Source organism: Aulostomus chinensis, chromosome 24 (assembly GCF_037954235.1).
Source record: "Aulostomus chinensis isolate RoL2024-O1b breed Wild chromosome 24, RoL_Achi_v1.0, whole genome shotgun sequence".
NCBI lineage: Eukaryota > Metazoa > Chordata > Actinopteri > Syngnathiformes > Aulostomidae > Aulostomus > Aulostomus chinensis.
In genome coordinates this window covers 10,432,501-10,451,244 of record NC_141343.1, presented here as the reverse complement: position 1 = coordinate 10,451,244, position 18,744 = coordinate 10,432,501, and the positions used below count along the sequence as shown (strand labels likewise).

The window sequence follows — 18,744 nt, the reverse complement described above, 5'->3', positions numbered from 1 at the left end:
GTATCCTGCGTTAGCGGGAGAGACCTTGTGTCTCCTGTAGGTCGCGAGGTGGGGAGTTGTTGGGAGTGAGCCAGCTACTACCGGTTCCTGCATAAGTACCGGCACATTCGTCGGTGCGCTGCTGAGATGCTCCTTCGCTCAGCTGCTCCCTGCAGTACTGCCCAGTCCTTCCCGCTCAGACCCCCGAAGGGCTCCGTTGGGTCTCTCCTACTCGCTACTCGCCAAGACTAGAGAGCCTTTAAACATGAGTGGCAGGTTGTGCTCTTTAAACTGCATATAAAACACCAGAACATCTGTAGCTTGACCATGTTATATGTTCTGCTCGTTCAGTACTCTTCAGAGACTGACATTACTGAACCGCTACAGAATACACGTGAACATATACAGTAACATCCTGAAATAAACCCTACGGATCCAACTACAAACTTATTGTGCAACAATCCCTCTGCATTTGAGCTTTCTGACCAGGCATCAAGCCACATACTGGGATTCACCTCATCTTGTTAACTGATAGACACGCTGCTCCTTCTTTGTTTGCGAATTGCGAATTTGCATGTCTTTTTTTTTTTTTTTTTTTTGCAACATACCCAAAGCTCACTCAAAATTTTCTTGATGAAACACAACTAGCCTACATCAGCTGACAACCAAGTTATGTCTTTTCTTGCACTCTATTGGTCAATGTCATACAGTGCAAAAAAAAAAAAAAAAGAAGTATGAATTAAACTTTGCAATCAAAGTTGCATTTCTTTTTGACTAAAGGGGTTCTGACTGAAATGATACTTGGTCGGTGTAAAAACAGTACAAAAAGGATCAAAGATCAAGCAAGTTTCGTGCATGAACTGTGTTTTTGCAGACAGATATTCAGACATCGTGTACTAGATGGCTCCAAGAAAATAGTGTAGACCTTTTTTGACTTCATCAAAGCAAGGCACGTCTCCAGTGACTTCATCAGAGTTGAGGAACTGTGATGACTGTCCTTGAGCCATTTGGGGCCACATAATGTAGCCCCTCTGCACGCATTCGTGCGCGCGCACTCACACACACATGCACATGCAAGACATACTACACATGTTGGCTCACGCAACCCTGGTGTTGATAAGGTCAGCCAGCAGTCATGTCTCCTGTTAGCAGCAGGTATGGCATTACACATGATTTCAATGTGACATCCAATATGCACTGAAGTCTTAAACACATATAAACTATTTGACTTGAACTCAAACAAGGGGGGGGGGGGGGGATCATTTGATGCTCATCCTGCACTGTGTCCCATTTGCCCTGTGGCATCCCGATTTCTCCCAGTGACCAGAGACACTCTTGCAACTATTTTAGCGCCTTACGCACTCCAGTGTACATAGTAAAGGCATGAACACCCAGGTCTATGTGATACCAGGCATCAGCATGCTACGGCCAGTATTCGCCAAACACTCCCTCGGAGAGCATCTGCTGACCGATCCCCAGGAGGGAATAAATTTACCCCGTGTCCTCACAGAGTCACATTTCAGAAAGCCAAAAATCTGTTTATCTTGTAGTCACTAAAAGGTAGCAGGTTTCAGCGGCTGGGATGAATCGTTTCATAGACCAGCTAATATTTCTGCGCACCGGCATGATACTGCTGGCAAAATATTGCAATATTTTAAGGACTAATTAGAGTTATCGATTGACTACATACTTAACTCAGTCAATAACTGTTGTTGATCAATGCCTGTTAGGTAGGGCTGACGTTGTTTTCCCCTCCAAATATGCTGAGTGGTTTAATTATCTCGCAGTCAGTAATGGCCCTTCCTCAGTGTTTAATACTGGTGGGTGTTGTCTTGAAATCCCACAAATCACACCTACGCAGAAGCCTTCACTACCTCAGCCTCTATTAATGTGGTGTGTTCGTGGAGCACATATGGAAGTTCAGTTTAAGGTGACGAGACATTTGGCATTTGATAGCCCATCTGATTCACGACAACAAAATTAAATTTAACTGTTCTATTATTAAAGCTGCTGCGCATGCAAGATACACCTTTGTTAACCCTCCAGAAACCCTTAATTTTCATTGTGAATTACACTTGAGTCTGGCCAAGCCACGCTGCGCCCATGTTGTTTTGGACTGTTAATAACGTGTTGAATATTGCTCAATGTAATCATGAAAAGATTGCAAAAGTACCCAAAAGTAACACTCCTTGGCACGTAAGCATAGATTTTGTTACCAGAAATGTCCTGACGCTCTCTCTGATAGAGCCGTCAGAAAGCCAATTTAACTCGCAGAATAAAATAATGGGACTTGGCCAATCGATTGGCTTATTACTGACCTCCCCTCATCAGGGAGTGTGCTGTGCTTCCATCAGAACCGCAGTCAGTATTCGGGGAGGATAATTGCAGTGTGCAGCGTACGGGGCGGGTCTCAAGTATCCCAGCACTCAGCCAGTTGCCAGAGGAAAACACATTGATCTCTGAAGGTGATGAAAAGGCTCTCTCAAAAGGCCCTGCTTCCTCCTCACGAGCGTTCCAGCCTTGACACTGAACCGGAGCAAAAGCGTAGATGATCCATGCGCGCCTGCCAGCCATAGTTGTATTTATGTCATTTGTCTTCTGCGAGTGTGTGTGTTTGACAAAGAAGCTGCTTGTTCAGTAATGACTTTCAGTCCCTCAAACTATGCGCGTATGAATGTGTGTGTGCCCTCTTTGGAGGTTGGGTGTCTTCTTGTAAGAGTGCAGACAATGAAGAGCAAAAACAGCTCCTCTATCCAGGTGGGTTTCCTTTTAAATCTGGGCACGTGAGGAGAGAAAGATTAATTTTTGATACTGGTTTCAATCTGCTTGATGTTGTGTTCATGGAGCCTGCAGCGACAGCCAAATTCCTCACAGCCTAATGGATTGCCTTGTGGTTTAATGAGCTGCTAACCTGCGTGTCGTCACAATGGTGGAGGCAGGAGGACCAAAATGCAGATAACAGCAGGGAATATTTATTTTAGAAAATTCAAAAACTACAGGAAAAGGACTCAGGGGGTAAGAACTGGAGCGGAAGTGACAAAGCACAATCAAACCAACTGGCTCGACAGAAGAACTCAACAAAGCATCTGACAAAAGCCCGAACTGATCATTAAATGCCACAGAAGTAATGGAATAGATTAAGTAGGGGTTGTGTAAAAATTGCTTATTTGTACGTTATTATTTTTTTTAGGGATTTCTCAGTGCAGGAATGGGGAACCTCTTCAGAAGACTTTCATATGGGTCTCCTGTGGCTCGCTGTCTTTTCATACATCCATAATATGGAATTCCTGGAACACGAGCAGAGGTTGTGTAAAACTGCTATTGTGGAACTGCAGGCTACTTTGAGTCAGTGGAATAAAAAAACACTTAGGAGTTCTGCAGGGATGAGTTTGCATCACCGTGGGATTCCTTGGCTAAAAAAAAAAACAACAAAAAACAGTAGGATTTTTTTTTTACATTGGGTTATGAATCACTGCTGGAAATAAGTCCTTTGTTTGTGAGACTTAAATGTTTGGTTCATTATAACACTCTTCATGAGTGAACACCACTTTTACGATTTTGGAAGTGTAATGAAAATACTTTGAAGTACAAACCCAGTTGCACAAATTAAACCGTGGAAGCGCGACTCCCAACGTCACCTTTTGCATTCACAAGCCTGGCATTTACTGGCCCGTTTTATCCTGTAGAAGAAATCACTGAATGATTTCAGAGTGAACTCTGACATTATTTCAGGCATTTATCCAGAAACACATTCAACTCTTTCATAATTTTTTTTCCCTTTGTCATGTTCGTGTAGCAAATGTAATGTTAGCCTCCAGCTTGTTATGTAATGTTAGCTAACTCTGATAACTGGATATTACATTTGAAATGTCGTCTTAATGAGCTCAAGTTCATGAGGTTGTTTGACACTTTTCTGTTACCTTGAGAGGCAGCTTGTTTTGTGAGATCGCAACGTCAAGAGATTCTTGAAGAAATCGACCTGTCAAGTCTCGCGTTTGTACCCAAACAACCATGTTTTTCTTTCCTGTGAGGAGATACAAACTGATGAGGAGAAAGAAGAGGAAAGACCAGCACCGGAGGCCTTTGACAATGCAAAAATGTTTTTGCTTTTCTACCGACTTGTTTCAACCTCTACAGCAGTTTGCCTGTGATAGACGGGCGGCGATCCAATCACCTCTCAATCATTTTTACAGATGAGTGTCTGCCATTTTCCAAACCATTCCTATCGGTGACCTTAACTTTTGTGGATTCCGATGAAAGATATAGACCAAATTTTCCGGGAGCAGCTACGTTGGCTGGTCCAAACCTTAGAACCGACTGTCCAAATGGGACTGTGACACATTTGGATAAACATAGCGTAGAACCCAGTGAATGCAACCAACACACACACACACACACACATACACAGGGACACAACATTCTCTGAATTTTAAGTTGCCAGTAACACCCTCCAGCCACTGCGACACGCAGAGACGATTGTAGAAAGCATGCATCATTAACTTTATTTTTGTTTTCAAATATCAGTCGCTGCTTTCTGTTTCGTAATGAATGCCGCCTCGGGTAATTAGTTTCACATTGGGTGATGTCTTGGGATGAGCTGCCATTAACAAGTGTCCTGCCAGTGCTGTGAATTAGTTATAACGTAATGACAACAACACGGGCGCGCACCCAGGAGTATATCAGAACTCCATGTTTTCTTGATGCCTTGTAATTGAAAACTGCACAAGTGAGTTTCATTACAGTTTGCAGAGTTGGCGTCACTGTTCATTACCCCTCATGATCATGTTTGTTAGATTTATGTCAAACCCTAATCAGTGAGATGTCTTGCTTTACGGGAGTTTATATAAATCAAGCTGTAAATTTCCTTCGAACTAATCATACTGTCTTGAGTCACAGTGTAAACACATGTCTGGCTTTATACAACAATGCATTTATTACAAAGAAATACAAAGATGGGCTTTATGAAAGTTTGCCAAAGCCCTGTTGAATTGGATTCACAAACTAGAAAATGTTGAGCATGTGTGTGTGTGTGTGCGCGCGCCCTTTAGACATTATCGTTCATATCATCTGGTGACAAAATAAGTGGACCAAAGAAGCAGCACAATGAGTAAATGTAAAAATCAGACAAAAAGGTCTCTTTTCTGGGCAAGAGATTAAATATAATTGGAAAGAATTATTTAGGAAATGACTATAATCATCATACTTATTCAGGAAATAGTTGTATTGGACTTAAAGGAAGATGGAAATTAGGATAATGAAGATATATGCCATAGAATTAGAGAATTATGAGAAATATCCTTTATTGTTTTTCTAGGCTGGCTTGGGATTCAAATGCGGGTCTTGGGAAAATTGAAACGGGCCCCTGAGTTCTTCTGCAGATTTAGCTTCTTGTAGAGAAGGCTATGTTTAATTTGAAGGCAGGTTAACAAGCTTTTATATATAAAAAAAAAAAAAAAAACTGTGCTACAATCCAAAATCTGTGTTTGTCTTTCAAGAAAAATTCCCCCCTAACAGCATGGATCCTATTTAAAGACAGTGAAAAGAGCTGCTGCAGTTGAACAAGGTCGATAATAGGGCTGCTCTTTGCAGCGGCTTAACGTTACAGTACATGCTAACCAAGCTGTATATCAGGTTGCAAGAATTTCAAAAACTTCACTCAAATTTCCAGGAGTTGATCTTTCATTGACACACGAGTAGCTGACTAAATCACAAACATCCTCGTATCCTCAGAAAAACATTCGATCAAAGTTCATGTTCCGCGTTTCGCTTTAGGTGTACGAATTAGGATGTGTTTAATGAATGGACGAGTGAGACATTTTCTAAAAAGACCCATAAAACTATTTTCGTCTGTGGAGATCTTAATATCGTTGGTACAGTGGTTCGCACTGTTGCCTCGCAGCAAGAAGGATCAAGCCCGGGATTCAGTATATCCACATAACGACGCAGTGCGTACGAGGGATTCCTCCGAGGTCTACTAAATGCCTGCAAGAAGAAAAATGCACTTTACAAGGAGTTTATTAGGCTCAGGACCAAAGAAGCAGAAAATAGATATGAAAAATATAAAAATAATTTGACTAATATCATAAGGACGAGTAAAAAGAGAGTATTATAAGATATTATGAGAAAATAACAAAAAGCAACATAACATGCTGAACAACAAAATAAAAAAATGGGTCTCGACAAAATAACTATCCCATGTTCTTCGTTGATAAATGACGAGAAGAATGTAATATGGAGGTTGTGGCTAAAAGTTTTGATAAGTTCTTTGTAAATGTGGGACCCAAACTTGCAAAGACAGACATGCCTGATCATGGGCCTTCTGATGTTGATTTTGATAACCAGGTTAAAAAGAAATCCGTCTTCAGTGTTCCTCACTGCTGCGGATGAAAGATTAAACTGAAGATATTTTGAAGAATAAAAGGTCTGCTGACGAAAACGATATTGATAGGAATCAGAAAGGTCATCGGTGGGATCTCAAAGCCATTCACGCATATCTCTGACTTATAATTTCGAAAACGGTACATTTCCAAACAAAATGAAAATCGGCAAAGTCATACCTCCAGGCGCAGTTACCGCTTCACCAACTACGGGCCTGTTTCGCTACCCCCTCGACTTTCAAAATACACTTAAAAACTCTTCAGTAATTGTCTGGCAAATGGATCGACATCACGAGCAACAGAGGAAATCACAAACTCCAAAGACAATAAACAGTATGCTGATGGATTATTCATAGATTTGAAAGAAGAAAAAAAAAGACACCATAAACCATAGCATATTCATCAAAAAGTTGGAAAGGTGCGGCATCAGAGGGGTTGTGTCAAACTGGCAGATGAGGTATTTGTCTCGCAGGCAGCAGTTTGTGAAAGCGGGTGATTGTTGCTCCTCATGTGTGGATGTTACCTGTGGTGGCCCCCAGGGGTCAGTTTTGGGCCCCAAATTGTTTCTTCTATACATTAATGATCTATGTCTATGTGTCCGAAACACTTAAACTTGTTTTATTTGCTGATGACACAAACTTTTTTTTGTTTTGTTTTTTTCAGGAGATGGTGTTTTTCAGTTACCAAAACATATTTCATGTCTCAGAAATGTGCAGATTAAAAATATAGTTTGATTAAAAACAAGCTATCATTAAAATTGACCAAAACAAGATGCATGCTATTTAGGAACTACATATATATGTGTGTGTGTGTGTGTGTGTGTGTGTGTGTGTGTGTGTGTGTGTGTGTATGTGTGTGTGTGTGTATCGCCATCACAATATTGAACAGTGTAATCGCACATCGCATGTTTTCCTGCTGTAGCCCAGCCTCATTTACCTGTAATAACCCTGACCAGAGCACTGCTTTCATTTGCTGGATGGTAAATTCCTCCAGGAGATGTCTCGTCCATGTCTGGTAAAGACACCGTCCCTTTCACACAGCCAGAGCAGTTGGAAAGCTACCATTTGTTCGATCACCTAATTCATTTTTTTGGATGTAAATGGATGGACTTGATGTTCACAAGCTCCTTCTCTTTCTGGTAGAAATAAAAGAAAAAAAGCAGGCTTGTTGACAGAGAGGTCAGAAACATTTTTACCCAAAGAAATTCCATGACTTTTTCACTTTTTCACACCTTTCAATGAACATTTTCATGACCGTGAGAAAGAAATCATGCACTCCCCTCAAATTAACAAGCAACAACATGGAAGACAACATCAACATTTATTCCTGAGATGAATGTGAACACAAAGATTTTTCAACCAGCGTATAGATGCCAGTATGGAGAGGTTGATGGAGGACAGGGACATGACTTTTACTAAATTAGATATTTCTTTTATTTATTTCTACAATATATTTATCATTCATGAACACATTCACATTGTAATTCATTCCTCTTTTTCTTCTCGAATTCCTCCTTCTCTTCCTGGAGCCTTGAGGTCTCCTCCTTCTCTTTCTGGAGCCTTGAGGTCTCCTTCCTCTCTTCCTGGAGCCTTGAGGTCTCCTTCCTCTCTTCCTGGAGCCTTGAGGTCTCCTTCCTCTCTTCCTGGAGCCTTGAGGTCTCCTTCCTCTCTTCCTGGAGCCTTGAGGTCTCCTCCTTCTCTTTCTGGAGCCTTGAGGTCTCCTTCCTCTCCTCCTGGAGCCTTGAGGTCTCCTTCCTCTCTTCCTGGAGCCTTGAGGTCTCCTTCCTCTCTTCCTGGAGCCTTGAGGTCTCCTTCTTCTCATTGTGGATTCGCTCCATCTCCTTCTCTCTCTCTCTCTCTCTCTCTCTCTCTCTCTCTCTCTCTCTCTCTATCTCCTCCTCATCTGATGAAAACTAGTCCAGATCTTCCCTCTCTCTCTCCAGTCTGTCAGTCTCCTCTTCATCCCTCTCAAGAGGTTCCAGCTCCTTCTTCTCTCATTCCACTCCCTCAATCTCCTCAACAGCTCTCTTGCAATGAATCCAATCCTCCCTCTCTGTCTGGAGTCTCTCATTCTCTGCTCTCTCTCTCTCTCCATCCGCTGTGTCTCCTCCCTCTCTCTTTCCTCTCTCTCCACCTCCTCCTCGTCCTTCTCGAACTGGAGCAGTTCTTGTCTCTCTCTTTCCTCTCTCTCCATGTACTCCCTCTCTCTTTCCTCTCTCTCCACCTCCTCCTCGTCCCTCTCGAACTGGAGCAGTTCTTGTCTCTCTCTTTCCTCTCTCTCCATGTACTCCCTCTCTCTTTCCTCTCTCTCCACCTCCTCCTCGTCCCTCTCGAACTGGAGCAGTTCTTGTCTCTCTCTTTCCTCTCTCTCCATGTACTCCCTCTCTCTTTCCTCTCTCTCCACCTCCTCCTCGTCCCTCTCGAACTGGAGCAGCTCTTGTCTCTCTCGTTCCTCTCTCTCCATGTAGTCCCTCTCTCTTTCCTCTCTCTCCAGCTCTTCTTCATCCTTCTCGAACTGGAGCAGTTCTTGTCTCTCTCTTTCCTCTCTCTCCATGTAGTCCCTCTCTCTTTCCTCTCTCTCCAGCTCTTCCTCATCCATCTCAAACTGGAGCAGTTCTTCCCTCTCTCTTTCCTCTCTCTCCAGCTCCTCCTCCTCCCACTCTCTCTCAATTCCATCCGTCTCCTCATCGCTCTCGTATTGCTGTCTTTCCTCTCTCTCTCGTTCCAGTCGCTCCCGTTCCAGTTCCTCCATGTACTGCCTCACTCTCACAGCCAGATCCATTTCTCGTTGCTCCTGGTTCTGTTCTCAGTTGCAAGGATTCAGACCTGTAATATGTCTGATGTTCCAATGGACTGTGAAGGTGCTGATACTGTTGATGCCACTCTGCTTTCTCTTACACAGGAAGGCTTTTATGACATCATAGACAAAGAATTCTTTGATCAAAATGTCCCGGAATTTAGAATTTTGACATCAAAGAATCAAGAATTACTCTGTGATCTCTAGTCTTTGATGTCAAAATTCTTCCTAAGTTCCTGTGACCTTGAACTCCGTGGAGTTGGGGGGGGGGGAGGGGGGTGTACGGCCAGGGGAAGTTAGAACGTAACTTCCAGAGTAGTTGTGTACATGTATGTGTGTGTGTGGACTATAATTTTCAAGACAGTGCAGAACACATGAACTGAATCCAAAGGTCACTTTTACTTCAGCGTGAATGACATCAGATTCTGTCACTTGGACTGTAAAAAGCAGGGTTTCGTATTTTCTATCCATCTGAATGGAAATGTCGTCGGTTGCGGCTGCAGAAAGAAAGACTTCCCAGCCCTTTTTATCAAATCTGCAAGTTATTGACAACAAAGACGATCGGCAAGATGCTTAGTTTGGAACAACATAAACCGCCAATATTTAAATGTTGGGAGGCACAGTGGTGCAGTGGTCAGCACTGTGGCCTCACAGCAAGAAGGTTCCAGGTTCAAGCCCCGATTCCAGCATGGATCTTTCTGTGTGGAGTCTGCATGTTCTCCCTGTTCCTGTGTGGGTTCTCTCTGGTACTCCAGCTTCCTCCACAGTCCAAAGACATCAAGAGAGGACGAGGCTGATTGATACTCTAAATTGACTGTAGGTGTGACTGTGAGTGTGAATGGTTGTCTGTCTCTATGTGTTGGCCCTGTGATGGACTGGTGACCTGTCCAGGGTGAACCCCGCCTCTCGCCTGAAGGCTGCTGGGATAGATTCTGGTTTTGTTTGTTTTTTGTAAAATCGTATTTTGGTACATGTTGAGTGTAAAATTATCTTTTTTAAATATTTTGTAAGATCTTGGTAATTGAAATGAAATTTTTCTTGTTAAGGATTGTTATGTTAATAAAAAAAAGGTGATTTATGGACAGGGGGTGGGATTAAATAAGTATGTAATCCTTCCCGCTCCATCTCAGAAATGTAAACTACAAAATTAAATTATTGAGAATCTTTTTTTTTTTTTTTTTGCTTCGCCTCACATGACATCTGTGTTTACACGCTCAAAATAAATGAGAATCTTATCTAATCTACCCTAATCTAATCTTTCAAGTTGTTACAAATAGATTGTGGGATTAATTTTGCGAAATCAGCACACACAGTTTAGAGGGGTCAAGTAAACCGGAGCGCTGCTGCGAATATTTAAGGGCGATATGCCAGGATTTAAGATTATAAAGCCTTGCTTGGGGTCAAACAAGTCCCTCTTGGGAACAAAACAGCCTTTGCCTTCTGTCTCTTCTTGCCTCTCATTGAAAAGGTCTGAGGAAGTTAGAGATTAGCGCAGGAAGTTCAGAAAGACAGTCAGAGGGATGCAAGGGCTTCCCTTCCGGAGCCTTTGATGGGTCACAAGTTCAAGGAGACTTTTCTTTGTCTGAACCAAACACTCGACAGTTAACCTCAAGTGGCCTAAAGTTGGCAAAAACACAGTCCAGATCCTCGTCTCGTATCCGTTTGTCCGTTGCTGGAGTCACACAGCTTGGAGTTTGGCTGTGGTTCTTTCGGTTTACTCTTTTGTAGTAAATGAAGTAAATCTGGAGTGTTGACCTGCCCAGGGTGAACTCCACCTCTCGCCTGAAGGCTTCTGGAATAGGAACCACCACCCCCCCACCCCCCCGCCACCCTTAACAGGATAAGTGGAGGAAGATGAAGGGATGGATGGATTATTTTGGACATTAGTTTTCGTTGCCTGTCATTGCTGTTTAAATAAAACAACAAATGCTGATTCATAATTTTTGTCTCTGAAGAAACGTGTCGGTCCATGGTTTGATTTCTAGAATGCAGAGAAAATAATATTGTGATATATTCCAGCACAAGGTCGGGGTCTATTTATTTTATGTCAGACCAAAACGACTTGAACGAAAAACACATTCGCTTCGATTTATTTCATTTTCCGACTCAACTGCCGTTAAAGAGGTTGAAAAGGTTTCAACAGATTGTTCATACTTGTTGATCCTCATCATGAAACCCACCGCCACTTTTCTTTTTTTTTTTCTTTCTAAAACAACTGTTCCCTGACCGTACTTGGGAAGCTGTGAGAAAAATGACAGGCCAACTGTAATGTTTTGAGCAAGAATGATGGTTTGTCTTGACTCCTTTGATATTGGAAACAACACATCTCGACTTTCATGAGTGAACAAAGTTGTGCGTTCTTTATTGGGTGGTGTACGTCTAGTATTGAGATCTTATGAGTATTTCCCTGGTCAAATCTTGGGGCGTGGTGTAATCGATGGTATATCCCCGCGTCTGCGTAAGCCTCCTGTCCCTGCACATGTAAAACTACATTTTTTTTTTCAAATCTCATGACAAACTCAGTCTAAATATGTGCTAACATGCTCTTGTGCTAAAGTGTGATAAAGCCCATTGTGTCAAAATTTCACTAAAGCAGGTACCCAAGTTGGTAACCCTACAAATTAACGTATAAATGGCTAAGATTAATATTGGAAATAGCTCAAAGTAAATGCTTACAGTCAGCTAACAAACAAAGAAAGAATCTCTAAAAGACCACATCCCCCCCCCCCCCCCAAAAAATAAAAAAGGTTCTGGAAAAAGAGTTGCTTTATTTAAATTTACATGGTGAATTGCTCAAGGTAATTGAAAAACGGCTCGATCCTTATGGAAGTGGGGAAGCGGCTCAAAGTAAGCTAGCTGGTTACAACTAGCGAAGTGAAAAGATTTGTTCAAGTACTGGATATGAACTCCAGCTGTTCTTTCTTTAAATGGTTTACTCGAACTACATGGCAAAAAAGAACTGGATTAAAAATGAAAATACACTGAAACGGTTAGCTGTACGCACTGGCTCATGAAAGAAAGAGTTAATTAAGTAAAAGGTTGAAATATTGCTAAAGTTACTGGTTCTTTAGTTGAGAGGATGAATGGTGAAATAGCTCAAAGTGATTAATTATTCACTGATTATTAAATAATTGATACAGCTAGCAAAAAGTTTGCCTGCTAGCTAAACATGACTTTGTCGGCTAAAATGACTGGACACCGCAGCTTATCCATACAAATATTGCTCTTGTAGATCGTGCAAATAATGGAAACCAGGTAGGTAAAAGTAAGGGATAAATGTTAAATAGCTGAGGGTGAAACTGAATTTAAGAGGAAACTAAATTGACTTGTTAAACGGTTCTCAACAAGAAATGGAAGGAGGGTGGAAATGTTGCTACTCGGTTTTATTTGAGTTGGCTTAGCGAAGGTTGAGAACCCCTGAACCATGTACGGAAGACATTTTATAGTTATTCTCCTCTATCACGGTTCTTTAGAGGGGTTGAGTGGCAGACTTGACATTTTATCTACTTCTCTTCTTGAGAAAATGTAAATTGTCCCATGCGGTTTCATCATTTGAGTTTGCAGTTCGTATGCCTGACAACACTGCGCATCAATGATGAAGAGAGTAACTTTCAGGGATGAGACTGATTATAAAATTGCGGTTAATTTACATTTTTCCGCTCGGACAGCGGGCCCAGTGTTCTATGTTAGCATTTCATGTAGTGATTTATTCATTGTCATGCAGAGTAATAAGGATCTTGGATCGGGTTCGTTGTCCTCTTTGCCAGACATTTCCACAAAAAAGTTCTTGTAAAGTAACAAATGATTGTACAGTGGAAAGCCAGCATTGTGCAGCTTTAGTTCAGTTGACCTGGATACCCAAGTGCTGCCAAGTTTAATAAACTCATCCATCCATGTTGTGGGATTTAATGGACTATATTAATGTCTGTCTTGACTAAATCCGCCTAAATTCTTGGAATGCTTGTAAAGACATCGCTCATCAGATTTTTGAGAAATATTCTGAACATTTCACTCAGCTACTCTCAAGCCACAAGTTCTGGAAGCGAGCTGGAGCCATCTTGAGACGCCGCTGACATTAAACAAAAGACTCTTAAGGAATGTCTCAAATAATCAAAGGTGTTGTGAAGTTTGCCAACAAAACAGTGAAGCAGAAATGATTTTTCAGTCGGGAAGGAACCTAATGACCATGTTCAATGAATACCAGCAGTAGCGCCGGTATTAGAAGGGTACCGCCATGACATTTACCCCTCACATTTATGCTGAATAATGTATCGTGGAGTAGCTAAATAAGTATACGAATTAACTAAGCATGATGTGATTTTAAGTTAGTAAGTTTTAAGCGTGGATTTTGTGTCTCAGACACATGAACACAGTTACCTTTAGATGTATATTCAAGCAATCCAGGAAGTAAATATGCACAATAGGAGTTAAAACTACGATCTTGAATTATTTTCACAAAAGAAAATGTTTCTCATTTAGTCCTAACTTGATCCAAATTCAGATTAGATGTGAAACCCGCTTTTTTCAGACCATTGCCAGAACAAACAATTCAATTCCTTCCTTTTTTTTTTTAACAGCTCAATTCATTTCATGTCACGAGATGGTTAATTTTACGACAGCAGTCACAATTTCCCGCTGTTGTCTGTGTAACTATGTTTTTGTTTTTGCCTCACTGATTTTAAGTCCAATACACGAGAAACCTGTGCAGCGGCGGGCCAAGCGACGTGGCAACTCATCCATCAGAACCCCAAACAATTAAAAGTACAGCCGGCAACTCTACACCTGGCAAAGTGAAATTAGGTTTCACTTCCAAAAAATAAAAAAAATTAAGAAATAAATAAATCAAAATCTATTCACTCTGCCCAGATAGTTGCGATTTGGTTGCACACAATCCAGTTCTCTTTAAATCCAATTTATTCTTGAGGTTGGAGCTGGTACATGTTTGCTATTTTTGGCATTACTTTGACGTTTATTCCGAGGGACAGATGTACTACTTTGCGAGAGAACATTTGAGTGCTCTGATTATGTAAATCGAGCCCCGCAACAATCGTGGAATTGCCATTGAGTCTGGGATTGGTTCACTTAAAGCTGATTTGGTTTGAAAAAGAGAAGCAGAAAAATGGGCAATCAATATTATCTGGATGGCTGGTGGTGATAAAATGCTATTTTGACTTGATTGTATCACTTTTTTTTTTTTTTTAAGAAGATTATTTTGCCCAGCAATGTGTTATTAATGAACGCCGTAATCAAAGACCAGTCAAAAATATTACAGTCGTGGCTTTAAAACATGTCTCAAAATACTTCCACTTACAGGCGACTACTGCGCCAAAAGGCATGGAAAAAAAATGTGCTACTCTGTTTGTTTTTTTGACAAGAAAATTATGTAGCGTTAGATTATGACCCTTTTTTTTTTCCTTCCATGCACCGCTCATCTTCAGAACATTTGGACGCTAAAATTACATTGCCGGAGGGACCGGTTGAAAATGAACTTAGCTGCGACCTGTCTCGGATCTTAAAGGGATTGGCACATGGATTAAAAGTTAAAAAACTTTTCAGAATGATCACACCACCTCCAGACAAGGCGACACGCAATAAAAACGCCGATGCTCTGTTTGAAAACGGTTATGTGGCTACAACTGAGTCACCGCTGTGGAGTCGGAGGCGGGGGAGCAACAGCGGTAGCGGCAACGAAGACAAAAATGAAACGTGAAGCAGCTTAAACGAGGAGTCAGACGCCGCAGGATCGCTAGCTGACTTCCTCGCCTCCCTGAACTGACGCTCTGCCCTGTTATTCTTACTCTTTATTCTTTTTATTTTATTGAAATGACCAAAAAGGAATGAATCTAAAGTAAAATGTGTGTTTAAAATTCAAATTTCTGTTCTTTCATTTGATATATTCCCCTGGGGGGGTGATGCTAACGGGTAAACCAAATAGCTGTGCTCTGCTATCGTAGTTTCAAGTTGATAACAAAAAAAATTACAAAGTAGAAAATAACAGAAGCTGATTAGGTCCCGCTAACGAATTAGTAAATTCAATATTACTCTCAACTTTACTGACGACCATGGAGAAAAATGCCATTACAAAACATTTCTAATTTTACTATTTTTTTCCAAAGTGGCTTTCGAGTTCACTTCAAAGTCACTGTGGCTGAAAATACTTGTTAGTTTTAAGAATGATGAGTTGCATGCTTGTGATGAAACAACTTCTCAACTCTGCAAACACTTGAGCTCAAAGTCAATTGAATTCAAGGCCTTTTAATTAAGCGGTCATGACCAAAAAAAAACCACAGTATTTTTACCATTTTTTTTTAGTAGTCCCTTTTTCATGCAGTGTGATTTCTAGAATGCAAAAGTTACAATTTAATATGATATAAAAACACAATACATTGCACAACAAGTCCATTTTGTTATGTCAAACCGACGAGCAAGACTTTGATTTATTTTATTTTCCAACTTAAAAGCTGCTGAAGAGGTTGAAAAAGTTTCAACAGATTGTTCATTCCTGCTGATCCACATCGTAAAATCCACCTTCTTTTTTCTTTTCTTTTTTTCTTTCACAACTGTTCCATGACTGTTCTTGGGAAGCTACGAGAAAACGGCAGGCCAACTACAATGTTTTTGAGCGAGAAGGATGTTCCACTTTGACAGGCAGCTGAGGATTTCTCAGCGCTCCTGAGCACAGTTTGAGCAGCAGTCGTTTCATTTTATGAGTGGGGGCTTTGGATACTTTTTGTCTTTATTTGTTACAATCCATCTCAACCGCTGTTGTGGCTCGTTCTGATTGTCATTTCTTCCATTTGTGTATCTGGCGGTGTTTTTGTTGGCGCGCTCGCTAAATCTTTAAACGCGCTGCATTGGTACACTTTGGCTTGCGTGGCAATCTCATCTTTCAGCCGTAATCACGATGAAAATTGGTGATGAATATTGTGAATCATGAAGATATCCAAAAAGAATGTCGGGTATTTTGTCTGCACCGCCAACTCCCATGCGGCGAGTGTTTTCTCAGGGCTTGTCAAAAGTACGCCACGGAAATCAGGAGTATGTCGTACAGTCGCACCAAATATTCCTCTAGGACGTTTCAAGTGTCATTTTAAAAGTGAGCAATAATAAAGCCACTGCCAAGCGCTGTAAACCCCCTTCTGTTTCTTTTAAAATCTTAAAGACGAGCCTATGGCGAAACCGGGGTTGATGTGAGCAGTCGTAAAGCAAGAGTCAAACTCCACCTGTGGTTACATACTTTCGACTGCGTGTGGACCCGTCGCTGGCAGCATCTGACATTATCCTGGAAACTGTCCAGCGGAGCAGATTTGGAGTGTAGGGCAGAGCCAAACAGTGGGATCAAATTGAGGGCTACATTTCAAAAGCGGTGCAACATAATCTTGTATTTTGCACCCCAGTAACACATCTGGAGTGTCATAAACCAGCCAAAGGTTTAGTCTCTCACCTTCTAGAGGGACGTCTACGTTGATTGCACGAACGGTGGCTCGTGCACAGGCTGCGGACTGAGGGACGAGTCGGGTCTGTTGTACGGTGGCCGTTAGATGAAGTTGCAGCGGCCAACAGCGGTAAAACGTGAATTCATCAAGAGCCAAGACAGAGAAGTGTTAAGAAACCGCAGCAGCACACGGCAGGAATGTTGCAAATCTCACCATAGAACAACGGAGGTTGTTTTTTTTTCCAGAGGGCCCTGAAAACCGATGGAATCATCTGACTTTACTTTGTCGGACACGATGTTAAACTTTAGCTCAATTTCCAAGATTGTTGACAAAGAGCTGAATCCAATAGATAAATGAGATGGGCTCTGGTCACACGCCAGTACAAAAATAAAACCAAGCATATCCAGATGTGTTTTTTTTGTATCGGTTTCCATTAGTACGCGGCGCGTTTCTCCGAGGGGAAGCTCAGATAGGATGCGGTGTGTGCCTTTTCAGTTTTTTTTCTGTTTTAAATTCATATCACAAACATATATGAGGAAAAAAAGAAAAAAAAGGCAGGAGAGAAAAAGATGCAAAAATCTGGACAGGTGTTATAAGAGTACAGCTCAATGGATTTTAAGATTGTCGAATGATTGTCCGCACGCGATGAAGAGAATCTTATGGGTTAGTCCGAGTCGTAGAAGTGTATTCTCTCAATCTGGCGAAGGGGATTTTCTAATCAGGACAGTCTTTTTCGCGGATTTTTTGTTTGCCAGGCCTCAGATGCCAGCGTTTTATTCATTTGAAGGTGTTTTAACAATGGATTTAACTCGTATGACATTGTGGAGTACAACCGCTGTTGCCGTCTGCTCTGCAATGAGACATGACTGTAATTATCCTGAACCTCGAGCGCAACAACAGAATGCTGCTCGTTGTTGCTATGGAGGTCAAAAGAATTTACAAAACTGATTTGCATAATGAGTCCTCACTGTGTTGCTGCTGCCTGGAATTAGATTTGTATATTTCCTGTGATGCGGAAGCAGACGGGAAGGATTGTTTCCTTTTGGTTACATTAACTTTCAGCCTCTTTGATCTTGACGGGCCCTTTAATGTAGGGAGGAAAGAGCAGTTAACAAGTCCTCGTCAGTTTCCCCCCGTGCAAGCGATCCAAGCGTTCAACTTTTAATTTCTTGCTAGTCTGAAAGTGACAGCCTCACCCTTTCAGTAAATTGTGAGCGCTCACTGTTTTGAAGTCAGGGGTGCAAATGAAATTGCCAAAAGTAGAAAGTTAGTTTCTGGCTGCCAACTCATATGAGACGCATATTGCTGGGAAGAACGAGGTCATTCTGGGAGAGAAGCTCCCATTTTCCATCCCCCCCCCCCCCCGTCAAAGCTGGGAACTACCTACACACAACTAAGTTGAGTCTTCAATGTGTAAAACCTGCCAAAGCGTGTAATTGTTTTACCTCTCTTGCTGAGCTTCAGCAGACTGAGTGTTGACAGGAAAATGGCGACCAGGAAAACACTGTCTAGATAAACAAGTTATAACCAGGGGCATCCGTGCTGAAAGGGGGGGGGGGGGGGGGGAGGACGGAATGAGTGCATTAAGTGTGCTTTTGTGGCACGACTGTGTGTGTTTCCTTTTTTCCACCTCAGCTTTACATCTAAATAGAGCCTTAACACTTCATGAACCTTGAGATTTGGAAGCGTTTACAGTCCAAAGGCAATATTTTTCTGCAGTTCTTCCTCATCCTGCTGCGGGCAGCTCGACTGTGAGAATACACGCAGGATATAAAGCTTATACAAACAAAAGGACCATCAAATCACCCGCTAAAATGTACCCTTATCTCTTTTGCAGGACCTCCGGGGAAGCGAGGAAGAAGAGGCCGCAATGGCGAACCAGGTATGCGCACGTGGTGTGCGTGTGGCCGTAGATCATTGCTGTCTTAATTCAGAATGGAATTGTTCAGTCGGACATCAGTAATTCTTTCCCCCATTTACAATCACGTAAAAGTGTACTGTATATCTTCGGAGACCAAAATAGGTTCTAGATGTGTAATTTGTGGCCTGGTGGTTTTAACGTTCACTTGCGATGCTTTCGCTTCAGACGCTAAAGAGATGCTGGGTTTTCACATCCAAACCGGGAGGTGATTCAGTTTGAGAAGTGATGAGAAAAA

At 41.8% G+C, this 18,744-nt stretch overlaps 1 protein-coding gene across 1 annotated transcript in view; it reads left to right on the top strand.

Annotated features, from left to right (window-relative positions):
• LOC147238656 (collagen alpha-1(XXV) chain-like) overlaps positions 1-18,517 on the top strand; it is a 109,585-nt gene extending 91,068 nt beyond the window's left edge. The window contains exon 3 of the mRNA XM_086198250.1: positions 18,426-18,517. Coding sequence (XP_086054376.1) covers positions 18,426-18,517 — 92 coding nt within the window. The remainder of the gene's footprint in view (positions 1-18,425) is intronic.
• The last annotated feature ends 227 nt before the right edge of the window (positions 18,518-18,744 follow it).